Raw genomic sequence first — 12,597 nt, 5'->3', positions numbered from 1 at the left:
AGGCTTGTACATGGTCGCCAATTTGAATGGCGCCCCCATGGAGTCAGTCCTCGAAACCAAGCATTCAGAACTAGCCTTGCATGCATGTACCCTATGGTGTCGCCAATTTGAATGGCGCCCCCTCTTTAATATTGTATATGGTCGCCAAATGAGGTGGAGACACCATGCAAACACAATTTTTTATGCACTCCTCCATTTGCCTATAAATTCATCCACTCCTTCAACAATTCTTCCACACCAACATTCTCACTACTTCATCTACATTTCTCACTACTTCATCTACATTACTTCTTTTACAATTTCATCTTCAACAAAATCTTCCATTTTCATCTACACCAACTCCCCAACAATATGTCTTTACTCACAATGGGCGAAGCACACAGAGGAACAGTTGCAAACATCGCGACATACGTAAGTTTTTTCTTATACTTATTTTTTATGTTTCATCTCCACCAACCCCATTTTATTTTGAAATACCGACTTAGTCAAGTGTTACATTATTTCTATTATAGGATGTCTCAAGGTTTTGCACTCGAGTCCACGAATTTGTCCCAATGGACCCGATGATTCAACCTTATGTTGAACTCGCCGGTTTTGGTCACATTAGCAAAATTATGTCTTGGTCTATAGATAACAAGTTCATTCTAGCCTTATGCGAAAGATGGAGGCCAGAGACACACACATTTTGGTTTCCAACCGGTGAGTGTACCGTGACGTTAGAAGACGTCTACATGCTTTTAGGACTACGAATTGAAGGCAAAGCTGTTAATGGTAAGACCAACTATGCAAATTCAATTTGCATGGAGCTTTTAAACACTGATTTGTTAGATGATAATGCTAGGGGACAAGGTATACTACTCTCACGCCTAAATTCATATTATAATAGTTTTTATTTAGATGAGCATTCTACCGAAGATGCTCGAATCATCAAAACTAGGTGTTACATTATGTTGTTACTAGGATCCTTTTTATTTCCCGAAGGTAGTGGTTCTAGCATGCATATTATGTACTTACCTTTACTTAGACATATAGATAGAATAGGTAGTTATAGTTGGGGATCCGCATGTCTAGCCTATCTCTATAGTTCGTTGTGCAAAAACTCCCACAAAGATACTTCTACATTTTCTGGATGTGCTGTTTTGCTACAAGCATGGGGATGGTCAAGACTACCGTCTCTAGCACCGGTCAATAACAACCCCTTCACTTTTCCATATGCAAAAAAGTAAGTTGTTTAAATTGCTATATCTTTACTTCCTTCCTTATAGTTTATTACCCATAACTAATTTATTTTAACTTTTTGGTGTAGATGGTCGGCACGCGGTATGAATTACAGCAGATGTCCGAGACACTGTATTACTCAATATCGCAACCTGTTGGATCACCTTCGACCGGCAGACGTAAGCAAAATAATTTCATTATTTCTTCATATTATGTTGACTTTTTCTACATTCATTTAAATCCTATCGTCTTTAACATTTCAGTTCATTTGGCGTCCATACCTTAATATGGATCATGAGCATCAGATCAACCCTGAAGACGCAGCCGTATGGACAACATGCACACCGATAATACGGTTCACAACAGTGGAGATGCACAACACCGATCGTGTGAAGCTGCAGTTCGGTATGGTCCAGAATATCTCAGATCCCCCAGCTAGCCTAGGAGAATGGCATATGCGTAAAGTGAACGACCAATGGAACTACAACCCTTGGCAAACCTTCGCAAGATCAGAGTGTCGCAAGTGGAAGCACCGTCATGACCATGTCTTAACTGACGCAGTCATGCCAAATGAGGTAAAACCAAGTCGTACTTATATGGCTTGGTATAGATCAGTTGGATTTCAATTCATCGCCGATGATATGTACCTCTACGACCCACGCCAGACAAGTTACACACAAGAAGGATCAACATCTAACCCCCAACAACATTCTCAGCCCGGTTACTCACAACCACCTATCCGACAAACTTTCCGTTCCACAAACACACAAACATACAACCAAAACATGCCATTCACCCAACCCCAAAACCAAGAACATCCCCCATACCACCACCAACAAATGGACCATCAACCTTCGACCGAACATCGCTTCGCACCCACACCATCACCCTACCAAAGTCGCCTTAGCCAAAACACTAACCGCCCCATCACCTACCGTAGCCAAGAACCCCAAACATCACAATACCAAAACATCCCACAACCATATCTCTTCCAAACACCCCAACAACCTTTCCAACCTTTCCTAGACCCATCATTGTCACCCATGTCTCCCTTCAACCGTCCCGGTCGCCCATCCATGAGTCAACCACACCCCAACTTCTCTGGCATGGGTCATGAGCTCAGCTACGCCGGTACACCATCATTGAATACTGAAGACTATGCTGAGTTGGCTGAATACCTCAACGGATCTTCTCCTGTAGGAGGTAATGACGCTCCTGGACCATCAGATGAACAAACACCGGTGCAGAATCGTCAACGTGGGTTAGGGCCAAGGGTTAGGGTAGCTAGGGGATGTGGGACCGGAGGTCGGTTAGGTGATCCCGGTCATCACCATTAGGATTCTTTGTGTAAAATCCAAATTTTATTAATATCAATTCGTATTATGTCAAATTTATCTTTGTGTAAACTCCAAACATTAGGTTTCTTTCATAATTCTAAAATAAACACATATCATAATACAAAAAATTATAGGTCAGAAACCCTAATTCAAGGACTTGTTATTGTTATGTTGAAGGGCTTGAATTTGGTCCCTTTTGGCAAAATTCACATACACATGTTTTGACAGAAATCCTAATTTTGGGTCAAGTTCGCAAGGACCTACCTCACTCATTTTTAATTATTTTGAGGTGGGACCAAGTGCATTGGAAAATTTAAGATGTCTACTTCACTTGTTATGTTGGAAAAAAATTCATAACTCTAACACAAACACATGCAATAAGACAAAACATTATAGGTCAGATAACAGATAAAATGTCAAAGAGTCCAACTTCAACTGCCCATAACTTTCTCATAAAAATTGCAACTGATGCAAAACTTTAGTCCAAATTCATTATCTTGAAAAGATCTACAACTTTTATGTTGAAGGTTTTGTCATTTGAGGGCTTTTATCATTCAAACTAAAGGGCTTGAAGTTGGTCCCTTTTGGCAAAATTCACATACACTTGTTTTGACATAAACCCTAATTTTGGGTCAAGTTCGTAAAGACCTAACTCACTCATTTTTAATTATTTTGAGGTGGGATCAAGTGCATTGGAAAATTTAAGATGTCTACTTCAAATGTTATGTTGGACAAAAATTCATATTCCTAAAAGAAACACATGCAATAATACAAAACATTATCGGTCAGATAACAGTTCAAAAACTCAAAAGTCCAACTTCAACTGCCCATAACTTTCTCATAAAAAATCCAAATGATGCAAAATTTATATCCAAATTCATTGTCTTGAAAAGATATACAACTTTCATGTTGGAAGTGTTTTCATTTGAGGCTTTTTTAAGGGAGGCGCCAATTGGATTGGCGCCCCCTCTTAAAAATTACACATAGGCGCCAATTGGATTGGCTAGGGCAGGTGCCCTAGCCAATCCAATTGGCGCCTCCTTGCAATTTTTAAGAGGGGTCGCCAATCCAATTGGCGCCTCCTCCTAAAAGTGGGGTAGATTGGGAATTTTTTTGAAAACTGGGTTATTTTGGGAATTTCTTCGAAAAAGTGGGTTATCTCGGTAAATTTGCCACAAATGAACATACTAATTATAGAAATAAATTTTAATCAAACCATAACTTATTTTTTTTTAAAAACACGAAAATAAAACAATTATAACAAGAACATGAAATTATTGATTAAAATATTAAATAATAATGAAAAAAAATTCCTATTGATTCTAATATTATCCTAAATAATATCAAAACAAAAATAATGTTTATATAAAAATATATATATTATTGATTCAAATATTTTTATATATGAAAAAAATTATATACATTAATTTATTATATTTTTTAAAAATAATAATATTTTTTGTTGAACAATTTATTTTATTTTTATATATTTTTATTATATTTTGAAAAAAAATATGTGTATCCTACTGATATTTGTGCGAATACACAAATATTTCACTAACAATAAAAAAAACAAAAAACAAAATTGATAATATCGATTTTAATGAAGCGCTTCACAATATCAATTTTCAAAATCTCTTTTTCTCTTTTACCCTAGTCTTGCATCACATCAATCTTATAATAGTAGTAAATAATCTCCTATACAAATCTATTCCAATCATTAATTTTTTTCCTTCAAACACGTCTAAGCATAATACTACTAATTTATCATAGAATAGACAAAATTAAAGATACACATATATAAATAAGCTTATATTAAATTCACTTACTAATTTTTTAAATATAGAATATTAAAAAATCAAGAAAGGTAGTATATAGAAATTATATAATAGGAATATAGATCTAGATCATTTAAAAAAATAGGCATATCTATTAGCTGTCAAGAAAGATTATATATATAGGAGTAGTTGAAGAACAACGCAAACTACACTTATAAATCTACACAAAAAATACGTTCTAATCTTCAACCCGAGTGCATTTCTTAGTTAACCACGAGGGGCAAACGAATCTACAAATCTAGAACCGTACGAACGAAACTCAACGAGAAATAATAGGAGTGGTTGGTATCAATATTTTCCTACCTCATAAAAAACTCCAATTATCCAAAATTATCACAATCGCCGCCGAATTGTCGCTAATAATAAAGATTCAATATATAGTGATAAAAATTCAAATGGTCACAGTTTCTCGCCATTGATCTTTCGATTTCTCGAGAAAGAAAGAGAGGTAGTTTGTTGTAGAAACAGAACGAGATGGGAATTTTGGGAGTGATTCTGAAGAATCCAGATGACTTATATCCGTTGCTGAAACTCAAAATCGCGGCGAGGAACGCCGAGAAGCAGATCCCGCCGGAACCACATTGGGGATTCTGTTATTCTATGCTCCACAAAGTTTCTCGAAGCTTCGGTCTCGTTATTCAGCAGCTTCGGCCCGAGCTTCGTGATGCCGTTAGTTTTGTTTGCATGTTTTAATCTCTCAATCGTTCCGTTTTTTTTTTGTTTCTCTGAACTTGCTTATGGCTTTTGCAGGTTTGCATATTCTATTTGGTTCTTCGTGCTCTTGATACCGTTGGTTTGTTCCCGAATATCCTAAATACCAATTTTTCATTGATTGTTAATATCGAAATCATTTATTATCTATGAAAAATTCTGGTTGTTAAATACTCTGATTGATGTGTCTTAGTCGAAATTAGTTTGAAAACCAAGTGTAAACCTGTTATGTTGTCTCTATCTTTATTGTGGCTATCATGTTTTGAATACGATTTTTTTTATATATTTGAACCTCAAATGTTCTGATTGAAAGACTGTTCTATTCTTCGGAAATTGAGAGGATCTAATACTTTTGCTATTGTTTTGGCAGAGGATGATACTAGCGTAGAAACAGATGTCAAGGTTCCAATACTAATAGCTTTTCATCGCCACATCTATGATCATGATTGGCACTTTGGATGTGAGTATGCCTTTTCTTTGGCTCCTTTCTATTTAAAAATCTTGATTCCATTCTGAGTAAGATAAGATCTGATATAATTTTAACAACTCCCTTCCAATTTGTTGCGTGTATCTTTCGATTGTCTTTGTGGAAATTCAATTTAGTTGGAGACAGTCCTCATCAATTTTCAGGAAAATAGTTATGCTAATCACCGTGCTAATTGTTTTTTATGTAACAAGGCGGCACAAAGGAGTACAAAGTTCTAATGGACCAGTTTCATCACGTTTCAACGGCTTTTCTGGAACTTGGAAAGAAGTTAGTTCTTATCTTTGCACATCTGTCTGGAACATACTTTGATATTCTGTGATACATCATATATGTGATTTATGAATTGCTGTTTAATTCGCAAAAGTCTACGTATTATTATTTTTACCCTGGGGAAGTGGGTGTTTACAGTCTGGAATGCCAAAATTTGGATATAGTCAGTGTTGTGGGATGCGTGGGTGTGATAATCAAATTCATGCATCTTTTAAAATATTTACAGATTATATTGATCATTGATTACAGATTGATGGATAACCATGGTGTTTCGCGTTCATGATTGCTTAGAACTATTAATTGCTTCCATGTTGTATTATATAGCTTTCTATATTATGTATTTTCATCTGATGCTAGTGAGCTGTCAATTCCTATTCCTCTGGGTCTTTGATAGGATTTCATGTAAAATAAACCCAAGACTCAAAAGTTTCGTTCACTGATTTGTCTTGGTTTTTATGTTTATCAAATTAAAGGCATTTAAGAGCTCATCTTGTCTGGGTCTTTGAGATGTGCTATGTGGACTATAGATTCACTCCCTTTAGTAGCTTTTCTTAGGTGTATGTGATTAGAGTTTTGACTTTGCAGTCTATGATGAAAAGTTAATGTTGTTGGCCAATCAATTTTGCAGCTATCAGGATGCAATTGAAGACATTACCAAAAGAATGGGTGCTGGAATGGCCAAATTTATTTGCAAGGAGGTAAGTTTTACATGTATTCTGTTCTGGATATATTCCTTTTATTAATGTTAGTTACATTTGATGTGGTTAACCTCTGTGATCGATGGACTGCTATAATGTTTATTATTCTTTTTGGTGGCGTGGTTTCTAGTAGTTTGATTTTTAATGATTTAAGGGGGAGGGAAATATAATGAAGGTCGTGAGAACTGTGAACAAATAGTCATGCAGACTAGTGTTGCTAACTTACTATAAAGTTAACATTTTTATAATACTTAGATACTATACTAATTTGCAGGTAGAGACAATTGATGACTACGATGAATATTGCCACTATGTGGCAGGACTTGTTGGGCTTGGTTTATCAAAACTTTTCTACGCCTCTGGTACAGAGGATCTGGTTACAGACGACCTTTCAAATTCAATGGGTTTGTTTCTTCAGGTATCATGAAAGTAATATATAGCTAAACAATATGCTCACAAATACATACTTACATTCCAATTAACCTTTTGAGATTGCAGAAAACCAATATTATTAGAGATTATCTGGAAGACATCAATGAAATACCAAAGTCACGCATGTTTTGGCCACGGCAGATCTGGAGTAAATATGTTAGCAAACTTGAGGTTTGGCTCTATAAGACTTTTTATTTATTTCAATCTAAATCGTTCTTTCACCCTTGTCTCCCCCATTTCACGATTCTCAGATGAGTTTGTAAAACTTGAGGGTCTGATGGTGAAACAACTTTTTTTGCATACTGTTATGTTATACTAACATGAGTGTCTTTTAAAACTATTTTATGCATGATTGTCAAATGTATAATATGCTTCTTTTGTATTCCAATTTAATTTTTTTTTCATCCAGGACTTGAAATACGAGGAAAACTCCATTAAGGCTGTGCAATGCTTAAACGACATGGTCACTAATGCCTTGCTGCATGCTGAAGATTGCTTAAAATACATGTCTGCATTACGAGACCCCTCTATATTTCGCTTTTGTGCTATTCCTCAGGTGTTGTACTTTTACTTAATTATTACTTCTTACTTAACTATTACTTCTTACTTAACTGTCATGTAGAATGTATATCTTTTGTCAACAGTTTGAAGTATTATTAATTTGCATCTCATGTTATGTTTTAGAAGAGCTCAATCAATAGCGATTTCCTATTCAAGTTTAAACAGAATATGAAAATATATTATATTATTATATTGGTTCTTTAAGTTCAATGCTGCCTAAAAGATGTGTCATAGTAATTCTATCATGCAAATCTTTGCTTAACTCGAGTGGTTTACCAAAAATTCAGACAAGAGAACTTAAGCATGAAAATAGACCCATCAAGGAGACACCTAGTTGGGTGGAGCTGAATATTGAAAATGGATTGGCCAAAATCATGGGAGAGTGGATTAAAGCTAGAGAAGAGGAGGTTCAGAGACTGAATCTATTAAGAAAGAGGTTCAGAGACTGAATCTATTAAGAAAGATGGGGGAAGAATTAAGGAGAAAAGAAGACTGGAGAAGAAGAGAAAGGAAGGTGGTAGGAGAGGTGAAGAAAAAGGGAACAGTGTCCTTGTGGGTCTCCTAAAGAAGTCCCTTTCACGCCCCCTTCATTTTCAAAAGAAACTCATTTTGCTGCTAGTGAGTCTAGCACCATGGCACTGGCTTGAAATCAAAACTTAGAATCTGAGTGCCAGAGTGCTGAGCAAACACTAGCATGGAAGAAAAGGATTATCAATTGTTCACATAGCACACTGGTGCTGAAATATCAGCACTTCGGTGCAGGCATGCTAGAGAAGAACATACACTATTTCCAATGGTTATTAAATTCATGGGTTTAATAAAATTGAATCTTAAAAAGGTTCGAATGCATGATCTTTTTATTTGATCACATTATAAATCATTTATTGAAAAGCTAAATAAAACACTCAAATTAATCGCAAATCACTAGTAAATGGAAATAATTGACATAACTAAATTAAGCATTCATATTTTTGTTTTAATTTAATCAACATGACGCAGAATAAGAGTAATTTTTTCAAGCTGCTGATGTTCTAAAAGCAGAAGCGGTGTAGCATTTCAGTTAAATCAAGTAATAGTACTTAGTGGGAAAATTTCTAGGTTTAATAGGATTTTGCGTGGATCTTATTTTTCCTTCATACATTTCGAGAGTTCTTTTTTCTTTCTTTTATATATTATTTCCTCTGGATCAGTATTTAATTTCTAATGATTATGCATGTATAATGGCTATTTTCATACTTTTTTCTAGTAACTTTAATACTTATTTGATGTATGTATGTGGTAACAGATAATGGCAATTGGAACACTTGCACTATGCTACAACAACATTCATGTCTTCAGAGGTGTAGTTAAAATGAGGCGAGGTAAGAACATTATGACGTAGTTTGATCTATGTAGCCGGCTCCACTTAGTGGGAAAAAACTTGGTTGTTTTTTCTGCTGCTAAACATTAGGCTAAAATTGATATATGACTAGGAAAAATGTATGCACTCATGAATAGTGAATTACTGCAATTTGCATTCCATGTTACTTTATACTAGATCAATCTTCTTAAAACTAGCATCTTGGGATCCCCTAATGTTAAAGCTTATCTTGTACAGTGGGCCTGCTCGATGTCATTAAACATATTTCCTTGGGTTCTCTAATTGGATCTAGGATGTTCAAATATTAATATCTAAATACTTTACAGCTACATGTCTTTTAGCATGTTATCCATATGGATGTTGGTTAAGTGCTGGAAGACAACAGGCTGAAATTTTATAGCGAACATTCCTAGTTTTAAAATGTACTAATAATACTTGATCTATATTCAATAGTGTATGTATTTGTATAGTTTCCTTTCCTCATTTCATTTGAAATTTTTTTATTTTATCTGGGAACTATAATGGACTGGCATGTTATAGTTCGGTCTTTGTTGTAGTTTGCCCATTGTTACAATGTGTTTCTTTAAAGAAAAAGAAAGTTGAACTAGCTGTTATCTTTTCATTTTGGTTACGGTTTATAGGTCTAACTGCCAAAGTGATTGACCGAACAAAGACTATGACTGATGTCTATGGGGCTTTCTTTGATTTTTCTTCCATGTTGGAGTCCAAGGTATGAATCATCCCTGGTCCTAAACAAAGTTATGATTAGATTTGTACCAAAAGAATCTGAATGCCACTCGTGTTTTACACCTGATAATGTTTCTATTTTATGTTTTATAATAGCGAACACATAAAGTTAGTTGTGAGTGGGTGACAAATAGTTGATGCATATAGACCCCCTTGCATAAGAATTTTCATGTATTTATAGCTGTATAGGCATTTTTTCTTGAAGCGCTGTAGTAGCAATACTGCAGCAGGTGTCAAGTCATTGACTGAACCATTAAACCAGATGCAGCCTTATTTGTTTTAAAAATCTTGTTCGATTGCAAAGTCTCCCAATTTCTTTGCAAGACTAGTTATTCTATGCCAAATAACCTGTTGAACAGTCATTGATTTTTAAGGCCATGCAATTAGGAAAACAATATCTGATTTTTTGCGCAGCAATGACTTGGCTTACACATGTCCACCGAAAGCTTTCCTGGCTGACTTTGATACTGATTTGTTATTTTCCCACCAAAACATTAAATAACTCGCAATCGTCACCCACCCTTCATTCCATAGCTCTAAAATATATATACTAATGATGGTTTTTTAGAAATGGATTATTAAAATACAGCTGTTTTTACATAGCCCATTTAAGTAACATTGCACCATGTAACTAAAGCTGTTTTTCAGTTTTAAGGATATATTTATAAAGCTGGCTTATTCCTTCTAAAAGGATTCATCATTTTCCATTGTAGGTTGACAAAAATGATCCCAATGCAACAAAAACGTTGAGCAGGCTGGAAGCTATACAGAAAACTTGCAGAGAATCTGGTCTCCTAACCAAAAGGCATATTCAAATATCCAAATACTTTTAAAAAGTATCTTTTTACCATTGACAGTCTAACAAACCTTTCTTTGATTTAGCAGGAAATCTTATGTTCTGGGGAATGAGGGCGGATATGGCCCGACCATGGTACAATTATTTTTATCCTTTTCTTTATTTTACCTTGGTCTCTCTCATTTCTAAAAATATAAACTAATTTAAAGCGTCGCTGCAGATTTTCATACTGGTCATCTTGTTTTCCATCATTTTTGCCTATCTCTCTGCAAACCATCATAATAACTGATGTAAGTTCTGTCGGCTTTTTGGGTAAATAATGTTATTTTTAATACGACAACAACTAAGCCTTAATGTATGGTACAAAAGTTGCAAGTTATCCTTTCTAATGAAATTGTTTAAATCGTTTTTGTAGCAACTGGTTTTCTTGCCTTTTCAAACATGGATAGCAATGGAACACCAGTAGGATGCCCTATTCAACGAAAGTGAATTTACATGCATGGGAGTGATATTTTATTGGATGCAGTTGAAAATTGTGTATTCTATTTGAATTGAATAGTAGAAATAGATATAGTTCCTAGTTTCCTCTGTTGGATTTAATTTATCTCTGTAGTATGTTATTATGCTCATTGTTATGAACATGCTTTTTAATGTTACGACAAACAAATAGAAATTACACTAAAAGATGCTAAACTATTTTAAATTTTATTTATTTTATTGATGATAATTATATTTATCAATCATATATTTATATCATTGATATAAACCAATTACTCACTATCTAGATCATTCTAGAGAGTACTCAGTGACTCACTACCATTAATTTTAACGGGCTTATAGAACCTGGGCTTTAGATTATACATTCCACCAACCTTGAAAAGAGATACTCCCTCCATTCTTGGTGGTGTCTCACATCCTTGAAAATTCAAAAATGCCTTCAAGCATTCGGAGATTCATTTCCAGACATACTCAAAATCACGCATATCTTTTATGAGTTTCACCCCAGTTTTTGAAAAAAAGAAGTTCAGAGATGCATCTTCGTATCAGATTTGGGTGAATTCGGAGATGCATTTCCGAAATAACTCCTGAACTCATTTATGAGTTTGTTATTTACGCAAATGATTTAATTAATAATTCAGTGATATTTTCGAAGATCCATCTTCGCAAATGTCAAGCGAAGAAGTTGATAAAACACCATCTTGCTTGATATTAGAACTTCAGAATTTGAACCACATTCACAGTCTGATATCAGAACAAGTAACATCAGCAGAAATAAAATGAGCAACACATAAACATTATCTTGGTTCCTCTCCTCAATTGAGAGTAGTCTAGTCCTCTTGCATTAACAAGAGCTTTTCACAATAACGAAAAATGTTACAAACTGCTAAAGTACACTTGCAAGAGACTTAAATGCTCAATCAACCTATAAAGAGACTTCTGCTCAACCAACCTTGCAAGAGACTTCTGCTCAATCAAACTAGAAAGATACTTTTTTGCTCAAGTACACAGACAAGAGACTTTCTTGCTCAAGCACGCAGACAAGAGACTGAAGGAGAAGAGGGATCCAAAACGCAGCGGAATTTAAAATTTCTCCTTTAGTGATCCTTAAGAATGGGCATGATCAGTGATAGAATCGTTACCTCTTGTGGCGATTGTAACCTTTGATGCAGATCTGCGGAGCGATCACGAACGTTGAACGATGACAACGCCTCTACTCAGTCCACACGAACGGATTTCTTCAATCTCAGTGCTAGCTGCTACGAATGAAGGCTTTGAGTGAGAGAGAGAGAGAAACGAAATTGCAACTGAAACGAAATTGCAACTGCACAAATGCTTCTACACAAGGGTTCTATTTATAGAACCACTTGTGTGGGCTGCAAGCTAAAAAACTCACTCAAGTGTATGTGGTCCATATCTTATAATATGTCAAAATCACTTAAGCGTGTGGTACCTTACCATATTTCGTATTCTACTTAAGTACACCGTATCTTACGATGTTCTACAATTCACTTAAGTGCACCGTACATTACGGTATTCCTTAGTTACTCTATCTCTCATCAATCTGTCCTTTTGTGTGTGACCTTGTAGGTTTTCGCGGCATTGGCAATTATATTAAATCACGTATTTAACATAAAAAATAGT

The 12,597-nt window shown here is 35.2% G+C and overlaps 2 protein-coding genes across 2 annotated transcripts; both read left to right on the top strand.

Moving 5' to 3' along the window:
• The first annotated feature begins 1,312 nt into the window (after nucleotides 1-1,312).
• LOC127101273 (altered inheritance of mitochondria protein 3-like) lies at nucleotides 1,313-2,657 on the top strand. Its single transcript, XM_051038642.1, has 2 exons — nucleotides 1,313-1,397; nucleotides 1,482-2,657. Exons 1-2 carry the CDS (start codon nucleotides 1,323-1,325, stop codon nucleotides 2,553-2,555), a joined length of 1,149 nt encoding a protein of 382 aa, XP_050894599.1. The 5' UTR covers nucleotides 1,313-1,322; the 3' UTR covers nucleotides 2,556-2,657.
• A 1,862-nt stretch (nucleotides 2,658-4,519) lies between these two features.
• Nucleotides 4,520-11,163, top strand: LOC127101272 (squalene synthase 2). The gene is made up of 14 exons (XM_051038641.1): nucleotides 4,520-5,062; nucleotides 5,144-5,186; nucleotides 5,475-5,564; nucleotides 5,783-5,858; nucleotides 6,490-6,559; nucleotides 6,834-6,977; nucleotides 7,058-7,162; nucleotides 7,401-7,547; nucleotides 8,838-8,913; nucleotides 9,554-9,642; nucleotides 10,373-10,464; nucleotides 10,545-10,590; nucleotides 10,676-10,745; nucleotides 10,871-11,163. The coding sequence occupies exons 1-13, from the start codon at nucleotides 4,868-4,870 to the stop codon at nucleotides 10,742-10,744; spliced, it is 1,242 nt and encodes a 413-aa protein (XP_050894598.1). The 5' UTR covers nucleotides 4,520-4,867; the 3' UTR covers nucleotide 10,745; nucleotides 10,871-11,163.
• The last annotated feature ends 1,434 nt before the right edge of the window (nucleotides 11,164-12,597 follow it).

This window comes from Lathyrus oleraceus, chromosome 7 (assembly GCF_024323335.1).
Source record: "Lathyrus oleraceus cultivar Zhongwan6 chromosome 7, CAAS_Psat_ZW6_1.0, whole genome shotgun sequence".
Lineage (NCBI taxonomy): Eukaryota > Viridiplantae > Streptophyta > Magnoliopsida > Fabales > Fabaceae > Lathyrus > Lathyrus oleraceus.
The sequence above is the reverse complement of the archived record's forward strand: the minus strand, read 5'-3'. Positions and strand labels throughout refer to the sequence as shown.